Below are 19,862 nucleotides of genomic sequence, written 5' to 3' on the forward strand. Positions count from 1 at the left end.
AAATCTGTCCCCACAGTGGTCTTTTAGTGCATTCCTTCAAGCTGGTTATGGCTGTGAGTGCAAGTATCACCGGGTCACAAGTCTGAATAGGTTCAGACATGTTATTTTTAACTCAAACTACCATAAAAATCTTTCATTTTCTCCCCTAAACACAGTTTCATGAACGCATGCCCCCAGTCACAGCACAGGGATGACCTCTGAAGTGGGAAACTACCAAGTAAGTGCAGACTCATCGTCCGACATCCTGATTGCTGTGTCTACAGCTTGAGGATTACCTTAACTAGTTTTCCTTCCACTCCACCAGAGTCAACCACAAACAAGACATTATTTGCAGAATTCTGAATCTGCCAAGGGATAAAAATCCATGTCCTCGCAAAACAAAATCCAGTTCCAGAAACTCCCATTTCATTATTTCAACGCATTTTTATTGATACAAAACTGCAGTTTCACTACTAAGATTCACACTTTGGGGAAATCATTCATTCTTTTTCCTTCTGCATTTTGCCCCAATGAGTAGGAAACAGACATTTAAATTCCAATCATTCATGACACGTGCCAAGGACATACCTAAGCCTGAGATGAAGTATGACCCATCATCATACGCCTGGAAAGAGAAATCAGCCTTTTCGCATGGCTTATTTTGTTCTCACCTGCATGAAACAAGCAGGAGAGCCAACGTTTACATAAGGCAGCCGAACCCCACAGATGGTCCCTTGGTAGCATAGAGAGATGTATACATAAATTTTAAGATGAAGTCTGAATGCTTAAGGTAAATAAGACCTAAAGTTTCAACTACTAGAGAGGAAAAGAATTGAAAATGAAGAACAATTAAAAATAACAGAAATCCACTCACCTAATTCCAAACACCTAATATCCAAAAACCCCAAACCACAACACACAAAACACTGAACAATTTGTTTTTAAAATGCAGTTTCCTCAAAATTCAAAATGGCACGGTTTGTTTTTTTTAAAAGTTTCATTAAAGGCAATTTTTTTTCTGCTTATGAAGCGGGGGGGAGGAGAGGAATGAAACTTTAGATTACTTATTCTGATTGAAACTACAAAATGTTTTCCAAACAACAAAGCAGCAACTGTTTCCTGGGGCAGTAAGTTAGCTAGCAGGGAGAGAGAGGAGACAAGCCGATCACTATTTATTACTATATATAGAGACTGAACTTGGACCATTCACAGCCCATTGCATGAATATCCCAACATGCTTCTCCATACAACACAGAAGTGTTTTTTCCCCCAGAATTTGCACTTGGAGCAGCACCCCGAGCAATCAGTGGGAGTAGTCAGACCAGGCTCTTGCTTGCAGTTACGAATTATTTGTGACCCCCAAGTTTCTATTTAGTCTTGCAGATTCCATTCATTGTCTTGCATTAAACCAGAATATTGCCATACATCAATTAACATGTAAGAAGATTAATAGCATTTCTAAAAACTTGACTGTAACTCACTTGATTAGAAAACAATAATTTGTATTTGTTTCAAAAAATTCAAGGCCAAAATGGCATTATAAAGTACACAAGCAAGACACTGGAGTGTACTTACAGGAGAGCACCAAAAATTTGGACTATTGCAAAAGGGATTGCCAACAGGTTTCAGGCAAATTGGATGTAGCTCTTCCTTTTCCCCCCCGTGATTCTTCTCTGGTTTTGTTCTCTATAGTCTCTTAAGAAATTACCTGGCTCAAGACCATGAGAGGTTCAGATTGCAGAGTCTGAACATAAATGCTATGTTTAACACATGAGGGAATGCCAGGAACTGTATTGGTGAGAAGATGCACAGGAGTGTTTTAAAAAAAAAAAAAAAAAATGAAGTTTCAGTGTTGGGTTTGCTTTGTTCCCAGAGAATGGGAGGAGATTGGAAACAGAAAAGGCCACCTGGTATCCTAAGAAAATAACTATCGGGCATATCAGCAAAGCTGAAAAAACTTTTCAACAGAATTGGAATTTTAAGAGTCTGGAAACAAGAAGCCTCGCCTGAGTGTTTCTGAAATGGAGTTATCCTTTAAACTGCAAAGAATCCTTTCTGAAGAAGGGCTTCAGTGTGAATGAAGCCAAAGCTGGAAAACGAGGGGACTGCCCCAGCCATTTATTAATGTCAAATATGCTGTCTCATGAATCAGGGCAGTTTGTCTGGTTTGGAAGCCTTACAGAAAGCCCAGTGCACCTGGCTTGTTGAGCTCAGCATCAGGCTTTAGGCTGATCCAAGAGGATAGCTGCATTCTGTGTTTTGAATAGTTTGTCTTGCAAACAATTTTTTTTTTTTTTAAAAGGCTTTTATTGAAGAGCCATCAGCAAACAGATCATGCAGAATTTGAACAATACACAGAATGGAGAGGAGAGGGGAATCCACACAAGGCACAGCCCCAATTATTTGTCACTTCATAAGATCTAGCCAGCACAAGTGTCACATTTGCTCTTCAAGAGAATAGCTTCGAAAGCTTTCTGATTTGAAAAAGCCAAGTGTTTGGGGGGGATATACACATATATGCACACAAAATATACTCAGAGTTTTCTTTGGCAACCATCATCACAGATGACAGATATTTCAGGATTAGGACAAACAGCAAAGGAAGAAATAAAACAGTGATGCAGACTGTGCATGCTCAGACAGTTATCAGCAGAGTGAGTCTGGGCCCAGCCCTGACCATTCAGTACAGTACAGAATGGAAAAGCCACCTGAGGCAGCTTTGATTAATAAGCTGCCAGAAAACTAGGGAGAGAAGAAGAAAAGATATTTACTTATTTTCCAGCACTGATTCCAAAGGATAAGGGGTGTTTAGTTTCTCTACAAATGGCACAGCCAGTTTCCCCATGCCTTCCCTGCATCTCCAAACACCACAGTAAGATGTGGTTTCTGTTACTCAATTCCATCCTGCCATGCCAGTTTACACCAGCTGAGGATGTCTGAAATTCAATCCCAGTGAAGGCAGCAGGGGTTTCATCACCAACAGCACTGCCATTTAATCCACTGTATATACCAGCAGTCAGGACAATCACCTAGTGCAGCGAGGAAGGCATCATGCCTAGAACAAGACCTCTTTACCATGAGGTACAGCATTTGCGAAGAGCAGAAGAGGAAAGCAAGCCAGAGCAGGCAGCTCAACCCATGCACTTTGATTCAAATTTATTATCTGAGAATGCTGCCCTCCATCCATCTGCTGCCTGTTTCTCTCATGGGCACAAGCAAAACAGTTAGCACTGCGACACAGGTGAGGAAGCAGGAGCAAAATGTCCAGAGCACTGTGCGATAAGGCCTGGCCCTGCTCCCAGCAAAGCCAGCAGGGGTACAGTGGCCACAGCAGCTGCAGTAACGCTTCAGTAGCTGTGCCTGGCCTTTTCAATCCACTGCTTCATGTAGCTGATTTCCAAGGCTCGAGCTTGCTGCACAGATTTGGGGTCCAAAGGGTTGTGGCTGCGTAGGTCCAGGTGATGGGCTCCATCTGGGATCACAATTGCCACAAGGGAATCGGTGATGTTCTGGGTCACCCCACCTGCAGACCATGGGTCCAGGCCACCGTTGCTGTAAGGAAGAATTCCTTATTAGGGTACATCGGCTCAGCAGCGGGGCTGCAGCTCACATCAGCATATCCACACTGACTTTCAATTAGTTTTGCATATGTACAGACAGAAACAGACCTCAGCCCTGTCTCAATGCCTTGTGCCCACCCCTCTACCCTCCTGATGGAGGTATGGAGTTATTAGCAGCTTAAGTAAGGCTATGCTTCTGTCATTAATTATCTGTTAATTCAGATAATAACCTATAAAAGTGCCACAGCCTCTGGAGACAGATCTGCTAGCACCTGTCATTGTCATAAAAGGTTCAGGTTCCCCTGTACCAAAACAGGTCCAAATTCTCAAATTAAAGCACTTTGCTTCTTCACAGTGCCATAAACTAATAACCAACTGGACCCTTTAGAGCTGAATTTGCAGGAAGTTTTACCTTGTACTGTCTCAGCTGTGTGCCAACCTGGTTTTGCAAAGAAATACTTGGACCTTCTGTTAGTCCCCTTATTTTTAATAACAACCATATTAAAATAAAGCTTTTTATCCTCAAGAAACTGTCTAAAATGACTCTTCCTTTATTACAGGACAATTTAATGCAATTTACTCCCCCCTCCTCCCTCACCCCAAATCAATGAAAGGATTCCTTGCACTGTCGATCTGACTCCAAATAATGCCTGGTCCATGGAGCAAGCCAATGGCTGAACTGGGGTGAGAGTTTTGCATCTCATTCCTAGCTTTGGACTTGACCCAGTAATCCCTGCTACATCTTATTTTCCTTTACTGCAAAGTTCTTCCCACATGTGGTCCATCTTGCTACCCAAAGAAATCAACATCTGTATACTTACAGAACTACACAAATCTAGATCTGTCCCTCACTTAAACCACTGACCTGCCCACAAAAGGAAACATTAGAGATGGGCTGTTGTATGTCAGTGTAAATTTCTAGGAGGATCTAGAAAATTAAAACATCTTTGGACATTAAGAGATATGCAGCTAGGAAAATATCACAATGACAGCACCAGAAAACAGAAAGAAATATGAGTAAAAGATTTGTAGAAATAACTAAAAGAGTAAAAACCTGATGGGGTCTGAACTAATACTTTGTTTCACCATTGGAAAAAAAAAACCAAGTATCTTGAATCTCTGTAGTTCTTTCTTTTCAGTGGTTCTAAATATGACTTAGGAGAAGAGAAACATTTTGTCTCTGCAAAACAAAAAGCATACAGAGCTGCCCAATAAGCAAAAAGCATTTGATTTAAAAGGTCGCCTGAATCAGCAGAGCACCTTGGCAACAGGGGGATGAGTTGCTGAGAGACCCAAGATGTACATGGACTTGGATCTTTTGGTCCCAGCAATGTGGAAACTAAGCATGCCACAAGAAAACACTGTCTCTGGCTTCTCTGGGAGCTTCTGGCTGCGTCCTCTGCAGCTCCTGCCAAATGATGGCACCAGAGGCACTGACGCAGTTTGGGAAGTGATACTTGCTGAGAGGAGGGGGGGTTGAGGGCTCACCACAAAATAATCGTAAGTCTTAACAGCTTTACAGAATAAGATAATTCAGTATCAACTGGAATGGATTCTTTATGTGCTAAAACTAAGCATGCATGTAAGTACTCAGTTGCCCATCTTACAAGACAGATGTTTCCCAATGTAAACAGAAGTAGTAAAAGAAAGAAAGAAAGAAAGAAAGAAAAGTCAGCCATTTCTTTCTAGCAGTGGTCAGGCAAGTAGGACTTCAGAAAAAGACTACTGCAAAACATCAGCAAGTTAGTCTTGTTTTCAATTCATCATATTTCCTTGACAGCATAAATAGGGTCCTGCCTATTCCACAGCAAGCAGCTCCCTTTCCTATCATCTCTTCAGAGCCTCCTCGGCCCTCCAGCCCTGCCTAGAACAAGGAGATGTTTTACACAGCCTTAGCAGTACTGTCTGTGTATCTTTTTTTTTTTAATACGCCTGCTCCCCACAACTGCCAAGTTTCCTTAACATTTTCCCCTCACTTTCTCTTCAGCCAGGCATTGTTCTGCCTTTTCTTTTCCTCTATTCCCTTCTTTCATGCTAACAATCCCTGCTTCTGCATGTTGCCCCAGTATCTCTTGAAACAGAGCCTTCACTTTCTGCCTCTCCCCTGGCAGTGCAGAACTGGATAGGTGGGTGCCCTAACTTAAAAGCAACCCAGGTGTGATCCATCCAGATTGAAAAATATCCATTTTTAGACTGGACACACCAAATTTTTTACCATTTGATATAGCCTGGGCTGATTTTTGCCTACCACAGTATGTTGATGAGAAGACACTGCTAACTGCTACAAGCTCTTTGCTACCACATGCATGAACAGTGTTAAAATGCTGTTTCTACCACTGTGCAGCATTTCTACACCAAGTACAGAGCATGTTCCAGTAAGAGTGTCAGGAGTGGAAACTGTTGGAAGAGAAAGGGCAAACAGGGTTCTGAAAACCCCCAATTTCCTCAGACCAGTGTTTTAATAAAGATACACTACCCAGGACAGGCAAGTTAGATCTACCTACAGCCTAAGTAACCACTCACACACTACATACCTCCAAGAAGGTACCAAAGTGGCGCTGGGGATTCCTGCATCGATCTCATACAATACATACAACACTGAATCTGCAGAATGATGCACTACTCGGAGAGAAGCGGCAGCACCAGTTTAAGCATCCTGGCCAAATCCTACTGTGGCTGGATAAATCCACCCTACAGTGGCTCTCTCTAGATGGACCATTCTTCCCTTCCTGCACTAAACTGTTGTGCAAGTTGCCTGACACTTGAAACACAGGGCTTTTTAGCCCACAGGGAGCTGCAACTCCTGGTAAACATAGGGATATTTTTTGTAAAGCACACTGCGGTGTTCAAGGATAAAAGACTCTTATATAAGATGTACAGTATTGACAATGTATTTGTTTGAAGTGAAACAACCCAGCTTGAGATCCAAAGCTTTGTGTGTACAGCACTACTTCATTCATTTGGTTGCTTTCAAGCTTTTCTCATTTCAAGCTCCTTCAGCTGGCATAAATTCTTAAACACTTAGATTTGTTTGCTTGTCTATCGCTTACAAAGCGGATTTCTACTGTACGGAGCTGTGAAGCCTTGGAAATAAGCATCACTCTGCAGAAGTTAAGTTAAACCACCAATTTTATTTTTTTTTATTAAAAAGTTTTCATAAAAGGGTGGAATTTCTCACTCTAGAGCAGATATCCTGCTGGGACAGAAACAGCAAGAGGCAGACAAGAGGAAAGCAACAGGCCTTTGGAGCCAAACAGCCCAACGCTAACAGCTGAAATCCGGAGAATAATCCCCAATTCAAGTGAGAACTTGCTACTTTTAAAATGCACACCTATTTACTGAGTTTTATTTAAAGAAGTGGCAGGGTGTTGGTTTGTTTTTTTTAAAGGCCTTGCACAATTTTAACCAGAGAACAGAAGAATATATATCCAGGAGCTGCCTGCAGTGGGCAATCAGTACAGCAAGTCAGAACTCCTGAAGCACAGGCTTCAATGTGTTTATTAAATGCCTCCCTACCACGTAACAATCTGATGAACAGCCAGTACTTTGCTGTTCAAAATTTTTTATCACCTCACAGAAGTACAGCTACATGCTTTTTTAAAGAAAACAGAGTTTAACCCTAAAAATAAGGAAGGTGAAGGCTGAGTAGAAAGCAAGCAACATGCACTAGTTTTTGTACTAGGCTGAAACATTTCTTTCATTTTTTTGTCCACATACAAACATTGTAGACAAAATTCTGTTGTATTACCAGCATGCCTTGCTAGAATGGAAGCATCTCTTTGTATTTGGATCTTACACAAGTTTGTTGAAACTTGCCTAATTACCACTAAAAGAAAAGGGCAATTGGCAGTGATAGGAAAGCTCCCCAACTTACTCCCCCTTTTTTCTGTGTCGAAGGGAAAAAGGAATAATGTCACATCAGTTCCTCCTCAAGGCTATCACCCAGAGCAACAGTTTTAGTGACCAAGATCCTGTGTTATAGCTAGAGCTTGTTTAGACTTTCCTTTTATGTGGAAGAGACAGTGCTTTGGCTTCATAAAAGCTAGACGGATTTACCAGCATGGGAAATCTGGACTTTGGCCACAAGATAAGACTGAATCCACATGGGAAGAAAGTTATGTTTGGCAGAATCCCAACCCAGATTCTTCTTTCAGAGTCACACAGGCAGTGACAGAACAGTTGGCTGCTTTGGCCACTGCAAATTGACCATTTTACTCTCAAGAGCAACACAAAGCATGCCCATCATTTATTCAACTGGAGTGTTGGAGACAGATCCTTTTGCTACACCAGCAGACTTCCTGCACTGACAACCCAAACTGGTTGGAGACTCCACTCTAGAAGCTGAAACAAGGCTCACCTGAAGACAATGTTGCTGTATGAACTGATGTTCTTCCCTCCATACATAGAGAGGACCCAAGAGGGGCGAGGCCTTACTCCCCACAGCCTGTAACACTCTTCTGAAAGTGCATCAAAATCCCATTTCTGAGGCTCGAACATGTCATTGACACCATCTGTGCACATGGGCATCACCATCTCGGTGCAAGCCTGAAAGAGCAAGCAGGGCAACAAGATGTATTCCCAGGAGACTGTCCAATATTTATATAAAAAGCTCAAACAGCATTTGGTCAGTAATCACTGTCAAACTATCATAGAATCACTTATGTTGGAAAAGACCCTTAAGATCACCAATTCTACCACTAAACCATGTCCCTAAGGATCACATCTACACACCTTTTAGATACCTCCAGGGGTGGTGACTCAACCACTGCCCTGGGCAGCCTGTTCCAATGATTGACAACCCTTTCAGTGAAGAAATTTTTCCTAATATCCAATCTAAACCTCCCCTGGCACAACCTGAGGCCATTTCCTCTTGTCCTATCACTTGTTACTTGGGAGAAGAGACCAACACCCACCTGGCTACAACCTCCTTTCAGGTAGTTGTAGAGAGTGAGAAGGTCTCCCCTCAGCCTCCTTTTCTCCAGGCTGAACACTCCCAGCTCCCTCAGCTGCTCCTCATCAGACTTGTGCTCTAGACCCTTCACCAGCTTTGTTGCCCTTCTCTGGACACACTCCAGCACCTCAATGCCTTTCTTGGAGTAAGGGGCCCAAACCCAAACACAGTGCTCTAAGTGTGGCCTCACCAGGGCCAAGTACAGGGCGACGATCACTGCCCTGGTCCTGCTGGCCACACTATTTCTGATACAAGTCAGGATGCTCTTGGCCTTCTTTGCCACCTGGGCACACTGCTGGCTCATATTCAGCCAGCTGTTGACCAACACCCCCAGGTCCTTTTCTGCCAGGCAGCTTCCCAGCCACTCTGCCCCAAGCCTGTAGCATTGCCTGGGGTGGTTGTGACCCAAGTGCAGGACCTGGCACTGAGCCTTGTTGAACCTCAAGCTCAGTTGGCCTCAGCCCATTGATCCAGCCTGTCCCAATCCCTCCGTAGATCCTTCCTACCCTCAAGCAGATCAACATTCCCGCACAACTTGGTGTCGTCTGCAAACTTACTGAGGGTGCTCTCGACCCCCTCGTCCAGATCCTTGATAAAGACATTAAAGAGAACTGGCCCCAGTACTGACCCCTGGGGAACACCACTTGTGACCGGCCACCAACTAGATTTAACTCCATTCACCACAACTCTTTGGGCCTGGCCATCCAGCCAGTTTTTTATCCAGCTAAGAGTATGCCCATCCAAGCTGTGAGCAGCCCATTTTTCCAGAAGAATGCTGTGGGAAGCAGTATCAAAGGCTTTACTAAAGTCCAGGTAGACAACTTCCACAGCCTTTCCCTCATCCATTAAGTGAGTCATCACTAAGCCTGATCACCTGGCTGTCCTGTACATGCCGTGCGATGGTGCTCAAGATGATCTGCTCCATAGCCTTCCCCAGCACCAAGGTCAGACTGACAAGGCTGTAGTTCCCCAGATCCTCTTTACAGCCCTTCTTGTAAATGGGCCAGAGCACAGATACCAAGCAAAAAGTTTTATCTTTCACCCAAACTATTCTCTGATACCTTAGTGATACTAGATAACAAAAACAAGTTATATTCTGGAAGCAACATAGTCCCCACCAGGGCAATTAATCTAACTCAGCCTGTTCCTACTTGCCCCGTTTGCCACGTGCCTTCAGAAGCAGGCAGGGAACAAGCTGCACAGTGGATGCATTTTGATAAGCCCAGCTGCCATATTCTATTACCCATATGGCATTTCCTCCCTTTCTCATGGGAGAGCTTATAAAGCCTGCACTTCTCCTGGGGCTGTCAGAACAAATACGTGGGAGACAGTATCCAGGAGCAGATGGTCACAACCTGAACACCAATTCTCAACACTTTGCTTCTGGAAGCAGCTGCCCTGCTCCTCAGAAGACAGACTGTATATAACAATGTTCCATGTGCTTAGTAAATGGGATGGGGAGAGCAGAATACCCTGGACCCCTTACCACAGGGATCTGTATTTGTTATCTACTTGGTGGGAAAGGTTGGATCTCAGTGAGCTACAGGATAAACAGCTTTAGTATCAACACATACAGACATATTTGCTTGCACAAATTGAGATGGACAGCTGGGATGGGGGGGACTAGAAGACAGAGATGCTGCCCCTGTACGTCATTTTCAGTCAATATGAAGAGCTGAAACTCAACAATTAGCTAAATAATGAAGACAACCTAAACCTCCTGGGAAAGCTGCTTCTCTTTTTGCGCCCCACTACAATCATACTTGCTTCATGCTTACATTTGTCATTAGTATATCAGTTACATCTGGTCCAATATACTGACAGTCAAATGACTTGACAATTCTCATCAGCTCTAGCCTGAAAAACCTCACTGTGTTACAATTTAGAAAGTATAAAGCACATACCTGATAGTACCAACCCAACTGGCCTAGATTCTTAGTTGCAGTCTCAGACATGTCTAAGCATGAGGCTTCTCCTGAATAATTGTAATATAAGTTTACTGCCTGGAAAACATTCTGCAGCAACAATTTGTCAGAGAGACTGGGATCCTTCAAGAACTTGCAGACTTCCTGCAACAAACAAAGAAGGGGGGGATCTAAATCTGCAAGAAAAACATTAATACATGATACCTGACGGCATATCAATTTTTTTGAAGTATGTCAGACCACTTCCAGAAAGTGTCTTTCTATGCAATGATATATCATACTCTTAGCATTATCACAAAGAACAGTATTCCATTTGCATAGTGCGTGCTGCTATGAGGAACCTGAAACTTTACATTTCCTGATTAAAACTTTAAAAGCAGTGCAACCTTAATATTGCATTCACTAAGCTTTTCAATTCATTTCCTGTTCTTTAAAATAAATAATACTTAATAAAGAGTATTTAGCTCCTCTAATGAAAGATAAGACATGCAAATATATAACAAAACAGCTCCAGGTATAGATTGGGGTTCCCTGCAGTTTGCTGTAGTACAAATGGAAACATCCATGTAAGAAAAGTTCTAATACTTAAGTCCTTTTATACAGTAGCATTGCAAAATTCTTACTTTGCGTTTGTAAAATATCAGGTGGTAGAACAAGGCAGTGTTTTGCCAGTGAAAAATTAAGAGCAATCTTGAGTAGAATTTAACTCAAAATGTAACTGAGGATGCAAGTAGTGGAAAAAACCCCAAAAACAAATAGATAACAACAGCTACTGCCCCAGAAAGTTTTGATCTTAATTTTCTTTTTTGTTTTTTAAAGCACCAGTATTCTCTTTGGCAAGGCTTTCTCCTTACCCCGCTCTCATGGAGCTGGGACTAATACAAGAACAGTGAAGGGTAAAAGCTGTGAATCTGAGCTCCCAGTCCATCGGAAGAACCCAGAATTACTCTCTGCAGGGAGAGCACAGACAGCTCTACAAGGGAAATTTTTATATTTCACTATTGTTTAATAGCCAAAAAAATTTGTATTTTATCTATCTTACCTGCCATACACAGTAACCCAAAGCCATGCAGGGAAATTCAGCTAGAGTCTTAAAAGAAAAACACTCCAAGAAAATAGAAACCTTGGAGAAAGCACTGCAGATAAACAGAACTGCACAAGTGAAGGTTTGCAAATGTGAAAAGTGGTTCTGCTTTGAGAAGTGACTTTACAAGGAATAAATTTGTGGGGATCACCATTTATTTTCACTAGCTCTCCCCCATCAAAAAAGGCATAGCCTCAAAACTTCCTCTTTAATTGCAAGCTCTGTCAGGTAAGCCTGGCATCAGAAGCTCTAATTGCATGTGCTTTTTGTGCAACATTTCTGCTCCTCAGGAACAACTCTGCACGACAGCTGAGTTTCAGTCATCCCTGGCACTTTTCTTCTGGGCTCTTGATGCAACCTATTAGTCCTACAAGTAGCAGTCAGTCAACAAACCGGCTGATGTACAAGAAGATATTGCCCTGGTTCTCTTTTCAGCCATGTTGGTTCTACAGAGCCAAAAATAAAGGAAAAGGTGCAGGCTGGGAGAGAAAGAGAGAATTAGTTAAACCAAATGGTCAATTCTACAAGACACTGGTTCTCAATTACCTGTACAGGCCAAGCTGGCAGAGGCTGTAAGAAGTCAGCTTTATAGGGATAGTTCACCATAGCCAAGTTCACCCATGTTTCACTCAGCCAATTTTTCAATATAGCAGCATCCTGAAGATTTTTTAATGGGCTGCACAAACGAAATGCACTGGAAAGCCACTGTAAACCAGCATCTTTAATAAAAAAATAAAATAACGTTTAATATATTGTTCCATTAACTCATAGGTCAGTTGTGCTGCTGCTAAAAAATATTTTCATTCAGCGTAACTAATCTGGTGAAATTATTCCACATCCATAGCATAGCAGATCAAATTTTAGTCAGCACCTCTAAATGAAAGGAAATACAATCTGCATATTTCAGTGTATGGGTATGTCACAGCTAAGATAACGTTATCTAAAAATCCAAAGATTTACAAGACATTTGGCTTTTTTTTTTTTTTGATAGGAAGTAACATCAGAGCACTCTTCTTCCAATGAAAGGAAAACTTCAGATCAGCTAGCTCATAGTGCAAGGTCTATTAATAGATAGCTCTCTTGGGACTCCCCTGGCCTTTCATTATTTTATCTGGTCTAGAACTCATCCAGTTCAGCTTCTCTGATTTTCATTAGTTAACTCATCATACCAGGCTTTGTCTTTAATACACTCAACTCAAGCAGCAAGATTTTTTTTTTGTAAATTGAATTCCTTTGCTACACAGTGACCTCATCTGATATAGAATCATAGAATCATTTACATCGGAAAAGACTTAAGATCATCAAGTCCCACCCTAAACCTAACACTGCCAAATCCATCACTAAACCACGTCCCTAAGCACCACGTCTACACGTCTTTTAAATACCTCCAGGGATGGTGCCTCAACCACCTCCCTAGGCAGCCTGTTCCACAACTAGACAGCCCTTTCAGTGAAGAAATGTTTCTTAATATCCAATCTAAACCTTCCCTGGCACAACCTGAGGCCATTTCCTCTTGTCCTATTGCTTGTTACTTGGGAAAAGAGACTGATACCCACTTAGCTACAACCTCCTTTCACATAGTCATAGAATCATTTAGGTTGAAAAAGACCCTTAATATCATGGAGTCCAACTGAGTCCCTAGCACTGAATCCATAAGGATGGCAGTGATTTTCTATACTGATTGCCTCAGTTGGTATTGAAACTTTTTTTTTTTTTAAGAGTAATGACTATCTGCCTTACTTTGTCAGAAGGAATACAAGGGTTGAGGGTCTGATCTGGAGTCAGCTCCTGTCTGATCTTAGGGATGTTTGGTCCTGGACACTGAATCACACCAGGTATGAAGCTTGTGATCCAAACCAGACATTTAAAAATAATGCAAAGCTTATTTGGCAGTTTTCAATACTAAGAGTATAGTTTAAAAAAAAAAATCAATACATGGCTTTCACCTGTATATAACAAGCTTTCTGATTTTATGAAGTTGTAACATTACGACCCTTTAAAAAAGTATTGGTGAGGGCTCACCTGTTGAGGAAAGGTGGTTAATGGCGTTCCAGGAATTCCGGATGCTTTCTGAGCAGCCTGTCCCACTCTTTTTGAAATCATTAGTCACTATGCTGAAATAAGCACCACATGGAACCAAATCACCGAACTGCCAGATTGGGGCAGAGGCTGCCAGAGCTCTGCAAAAGGACATAAAGATGGTTTGGAAAAGCACATGCATCCTGAACCCCTGCAAAGTGAGCTTCCATCCTCTATACCCTCCCCACAGCCACTATCTGAGTAGCATTTATAATTCAGCTTGGACACTGAGCCATAGGTGAACTAACCATAACACTGCAAAACTATTCTGTAGATCTGCATGCAAAGGCTATAAGTATTAGACCCTCATACAAAGATATCAGTAAATACATCAAGTAGAAACTCAAACTTGCTTACTTTATTATTTTTTCATTCTCATCTAGCAACTAGGTCTTTCTCACTAGGCATTGTGCAAACTCAACTGAAAAAAGCCCTTGCCCACAAAAATCTACTCCTTAGCAGACAAAGGTAGGGGAATTACTAATCTTGTTTCCCAGAAGGGAACTAAGGCATCAAAGAGATTAAAGACCTGCCTCAAGTCACCAGGAAGTCTGGTGACCCTAGAAAAATTAGGTGCAAAGTCAGTGTTCATAATAATTGGTTTTACAAAACTAACAGATAGCTCTGAAAATATACACCATCCAGTACCTGCTGACCTACAGCTGTCTTTTTAAGGCAAACAGTGCCTCTTCCCAAATTCAATGTAACTTAATTCCTCCTCCCAGTAAATATTGAAAAACTCATGCCAGCTTGAATTATGGTACTTCTCCCAGTGCTGTAATATTTATAGCACAGAAGTAACAAATGCCTACTCTGCATTTGACCAGGATGAGTACACTCACCCAACTACCACGTGGGGGTACTTCATCCTAAACCAGGCTGCAAGCATTCCTCCATAAGATCCTCCTATAGCTATGACAGGACTGTAACGGGCTCCTGCAATTGTCGTCTTTAAGTACTCAATCAGTACTGCAAAGTCTGCCAGAGCTTGTTCTGACGTCAGGTAATTCAGATGCTTGGAATCCTGAGACAAAGAAAGCAGGTGAGTTATTTCCAGCAGCAGTCTTTCTATTCCCCACAGCAGCTGCTGAGTTCTAAATCTGTGCCCGATAACAAATTAAATATTTGTCTTTGCAGGTGTCCCTTGAAGTGCTAGAAAATCTCAGATTATTATTTTTTTAAATGATAAAAATAAGATAGTTGTGTGTTTCTAGCACATCTAAATCTTACTCAGGCTAACAGTCATTGCAAGAATTATGACAGGCAGAATTATGTTTGTATACAACATACAAGGAAGACAAAAGACAACACTTACACTGAAAGACTCATTCCCAAACGGCAAAGATTCTCCGTAATATCTATGTTCAGCAAATACTAACATGGCATTAAGTTCTTCGGCCACATCCCACATAAAACCCTGGTTGAAAGAAAGTAGTCATTTAAATAAATTGATTCAATTATTTTCAAAGTCTCTACTTTCAGTCTAGTATATTACAACTCTTATCAATTAGAAAGATATCACAATCAAAATACAACTATAAAGACAGAGTTTGGTTTTAAATTTGGTTTTAAATTTGGTTTTAAAGTATCACTGAAGTACAAAAACATACAAAACAGATATCCCTCCAGAGACCAGGACACATACAAAGAAAATATGTCTATTTTAATGCTGCCAAATATTAAACAGTATTGTTTTGTGAGTACATACAGGGAATCCTGCCAGAACTTCTATAGCACAAGCTTAACTCATACAAAATAAAAAACACTACAGAAAAAAAGCATGCGTTTGAGTTAGGGCTACTTTACAGGAAACAAAATTTGTTTGGCAATAAGAAATAACCTAGAGCATTGCAATACACTTATTTTCAACTAATAAATAACTTCTACTTGTTATTACTTGTTGACAGCAGCTTGTTACCACCAGTTATAGAAACAGGCAGACAGAGATCACCTGCTGACAGAACAAAGTGTGTAAGCAGTCCTTAGTTGCTCTGAGCCCAGCACATGCCACCTCCTGTTGCGTTACTGGACTTTGTATTGAAGTGGCTGAAAAATGCCCACACACGCCATTCTGCATTTGTATCAGTCGGGGAAGTTAAAAACTTCCACAGGTCTTATCAGAGAACAAGAATCATCTATCCTTGATTTCCAGCCCTCTTCATTTCATATGGTTGGTTTTTTTTTTTCCTCTCCGTAAGAAAAACCCTCCCATTTTACTTGGGGACTCTGAAGTACTGGAATAGGTACAATTTGGTCCAGTTTTTTGCATTCTTAGCTTGAGGCACCTTACAGTGTTTCCCCTAGAAATTTTCTTCACTACTCCAGGATGTTAATACAAGTGCATCACTTCGATTTTATGGGTTTCAAACAGTACCCTGAACTCCCTAAAACTTTTCCTGTGCTTTTTTCCAGCTTTTTCTTCCTCCTATAACAATCATAACCATTACAAACTTCTCTTTAAATGACATTCTGACACTGTGTGCTTGTTCCTCCTTATTTTTCAGTCAGCCACTACTGGAAAAAAGGATTGTAATTCAAGAATCTATTCTCCACATACCGTATTGTTGCAGAACCATGTGATGTCTCCTTCATTGCCTGTGTAAAATAGTATTGGTCCATTGTCTTTATTCCAGTGCTGATCTGCTACTAGATACCGCTGCTGGAACGTAAGATTTTCATCAAATCCAAAGTGATCAATCTGTAAGAACAGGGAACAACATGTTCAAAAGCTACAATTGATCATGGAGTCCACTGCAAGTGCTGACAGTCACTTTGCAGTTGAAAAATAAAGGAAAACCAAGAAAGTTTTACTAAGATAAAATATGACATTGAATTAATTTCTATTGTTACATTCCTAATGCATTAAAATTCTTGTGCTTTATGAAAGAAACTAGCCAAAATTATAGGTGTATCTACTGAAGGAGAAATGTTATTTTCAGCTATAAAAAATTTCCATGTTCTTTTTATAGTATCATACTTAACATGAGATATTCTAAATATATTTAGGAAATCAGACAAATCTGCTGAGGCAGTCACAAAATATCTGATGAAATAAAACTGTATCAAAAAGTAAGAAGAGTCATCAAATGTTTTGAGTCTTAGAAAAATTCCTTACTAGCCTTATTTAAAAAAAAAAAAAACCAAAACCAGCAAAACCCCCTCCTCTTTCTCTCCTCCTTTTGGCATAAGATTGACATTTAAAGAGATTCTTGTTAGAAAGTATTGGTTTGGGTTTTTTTTAATTCTTAGAAAATCCTATTTTTCTGTACTACTTGTGCTATTGACAGATTTTTCAGATAGTTTTATGGAGTGCTGCTTCTCTCCTTGCAATTTTCACTAATTCACATCCCCATCTTTTTTCCCCACAAATATTGCAAGCCTGTACACACCACTTAACCTAAACCCCACAGTGTTAGCTTTATTCCCTCATTAGAAATTTAATTTCAATTCCTAAGGTCACGTTTTCAGCTTTTATTCACACTGCTTTGTATGCACTATCCCCCTTGACCCTTCCCCAAGCATTCATCCACACTGGAAAGTTTATCAGTTGCTTTTACAAGGTAACTCCCTGCATATGGACATAATCTTACTCTGGAATACCCACACAGGCTTTTACTATAAAAAATAAAAAACTAAACCAAAACACAAAACCACTACAGAAGAGCTATGCTGCTTAACTACCACATATTCACAAACCATCACTACTTTTATTCGTTGGTTGAAGATGACCTGTGGTTTTGCAATTTTCACTTCCGTCAGCACAAAGCATCATCTTTTCCTTTCATATTGTTTCTTGCTGGCGGTAACAGCCTGACATCTGCTGGCTTGAACATCTCTGCTCACCCATCTGCCTTTACACCAACAACTCTGCCAAATCTCTCAGATGCTCCAGGAATCAGCGTTCCACATTTCCTGTTTTGAGGATATCTGCAAGTTAATGTTAAAAAGCAGGAAACTGCACACAAATCCAAGCACTGGCTCCTAACAGTGACCTAACTGCTAGGCAGACTCCTCCAGGCAGCTCAGGAAAGCCTAACTCTTGACCTGCAGGATCCAACTACTCCACACCATGTACTTATATGGGGTTTGGGTCAAAGAGAGTGCAGGAACTTAAGATGTACAATCTGCTGCAAAGTATCTTTTCCAAACTCTCTCAAAGCTTACTCGCTCTTGGGCTGAAGTGAAAGGACAGTTAGTCATGTTGTAACTCACTGCTGGCAGGACAGTCTGTGCATGAGGCTTGACAAAGAAACAAGGTGTGATTAGACGTAGAAAGGCAGAACAAGGCCAACAACTGAAAAAGTCTTTGGTCATAAGACCTTGGGATAATTAAAAAGAATTATTAGATAAGGCACATCAGAAAAAAAGCACAGTATAGTTTAATAAACCCCAATACTATTAGAAAGTACAACAAATGTATCTTTTGTTCTAGGTCTGTTTGTAAAGCAGAGAAGTATGTTTTTCTATTTAACTTTTCTGGTTAGGCTGCTAGCCAGAGATCAGAAAAAATAAGCTCATGTGTCCTGTTCACCTTTTATGGAATCATCTAAAATTAAAAATTTAGCTTTAAAACGCGATTCTGCATCCTTCCTGCCTGAAACCACAGCACCAACTACAAGACTACACCACAAAAAGTATTTGACTTTCATGAACTACAAAGACATGTACCAAAATCTTTTCAGTACAGGCAGCTTAATATGCAACAGACAGAAAACAGAGTGAAGGGAAAAAAGGGGAAAAAATCAAAGTAGTTTAATGGCTACGCATCCTTTTGGCACCAGGCTGAGGTTATTCAATGGGGTATTGTGCAGAACAGATTCTAAAGCCCATCTTACTGTTCCCCTTCCACTGGAAAATTAAGATAGTAATACTGAAATATGAATATATTTTCCTCAAATGACAGCTGATTTTCTTTTTAGAGATATGATTTACTATGGTTTCCTTGTGATGTGATCTGTCAGTCAGCTCCCACAAAACAAACCCCAAAATCTCAATGCTCTAGTGAGTCTGCCTCTCAATATTGAGAGCAATAGGTATGGGAATTAAAGTTTTCTTTTGCTGGTTTCAGTAACCACATTGATCAAAGCGTCATGATTTTCATCTTGACTGAGACATGCTGTAGACTCACTCACTGCCAGTAGTCACGTTCTTCTTTCCCATTCCTCTCTCAATCTGTAAAATTTTGATAGCCTCCCAGCAGCTAAACTGCCTCTGTTTATCCTATTCATAACAAACCATGGACATGTGTAAGATCCCAGGCAAGATAACTCCAGACTTTTCCAGGAAAAAAAACCCCACTAGTACCTATTACTCAACTGAAGAGCAGGAACTCCTTTATTGCTAGATGATGGGGCTTCATACCTTGTAGTACCTTGTCTTTGCAAGGGTGAGACACATGACCAAAAAAATCCCTAATGTTTGTAAAGCAGACAGAGTTGTCACCACTGCTGGTTATTGCCAAGAAATTCAAAGAAATTCTTAATCCAGAACATCAAAACACAGTTTGGAGGTGTCCCAAGGAGTATTTCCTCACGAGATTAAAAATCTGTTTGAAAATGTACTAAGTCGAAGGGAAAAAGCACAAGAATCAATATGAAATTGTGAAGCAGGAGGTTTGGACGCAAAGGGAAAGCTGTAGTTGAAGAACAGCAGATGGAGCTGTCATGTAGCCAAACTGCACTGCAGGAACACGCAGGGCTGTGCATGGGAACTGCTGGTTATTCAACCAGTGCTTTCTTTCCCCATCCTTTACAGAACAGGTATGCAAACGAGTAATACACCCCAAAAACTGTGTGAAGTATACTTTACAACTCAAATTACCCAGATTTTTTTTTTTAGCTTTTTTTTCTTAAGTCACATTTTATTACAAAGTTGAATCAGAATATTTCTTTTCTACGTTTATGCAAAAAGAGCAAGACAAAAGCAATGACTTTTGCAACCAGACTTAATTAGAATAGACTACAACAGCAAAAGAAAAAAGCAGTTTAGTGCACATTTACAATACCTCAACTGTTGGTTAAAAGTCACAATGGTAGAGGTATTTTAGCATATATGAGGTTTTTCTAATTACAATTTTCATAATTACAATTATTGCCAAAGTGTCAGCAGTAAGTACAAGGCCCTGAGCAACCTAATACAACTTTGAATGGGAAGTCAGAGCAGATGACATGTTGGGTTCCCTTCCAAAATTAAACTATTCTAGGATTAATTCAAACCAGTTACACAGCCTAAAGTTTTAAGCTTCTGTAAACAGGACTACGTAGCAAGTTCACTTAAAATAAGAA

General features: G+C 40.7%; 1 protein-coding gene across 2 annotated transcripts in view; it reads right to left on the minus strand.

Moving 5' to 3' along the window:
• Positions 1 to 403: 403 nt before the first annotated feature.
• PRCP (prolylcarboxypeptidase) overlaps positions 404 to 19,862 on the minus strand; it is a 31,382-nt gene continuing 11,923 nt past the window's right edge. For both annotated transcript variants that reach the window (XM_054844149.1, XM_054844157.1), the window contains exons 2-9: positions 16,136 to 16,276; positions 14,894 to 14,995; positions 14,421 to 14,602; positions 13,522 to 13,679; positions 12,046 to 12,218; positions 10,395 to 10,559; positions 7,897 to 8,084; positions 404 to 3,531 (exon numbers count right to left, since the gene is read on the minus strand). In XM_054844149.1, coding sequence (XP_054700124.1) covers positions 3,327 to 3,531; positions 7,897 to 8,084; positions 10,395 to 10,559; positions 12,046 to 12,218; positions 13,522 to 13,679; positions 14,421 to 14,602; positions 14,894 to 14,995; positions 16,136 to 16,276 — 1,314 coding nt within the window. In that variant the 3' untranslated portion in view covers positions 404 to 3,326. The remainder of the gene's footprint in view (positions 3,532 to 7,896; positions 8,085 to 10,394; positions 10,560 to 12,045; positions 12,219 to 13,521; positions 13,680 to 14,420; positions 14,603 to 14,893; positions 14,996 to 16,135; positions 16,277 to 19,862) is intronic.

Source organism: Grus americana, chromosome 1, assembly GCF_028858705.1.
Source record: "Grus americana isolate bGruAme1 chromosome 1, bGruAme1.mat, whole genome shotgun sequence".
Classification (NCBI taxonomy): domain Eukaryota; kingdom Metazoa; phylum Chordata; class Aves; order Gruiformes; family Gruidae; genus Grus; species Grus americana.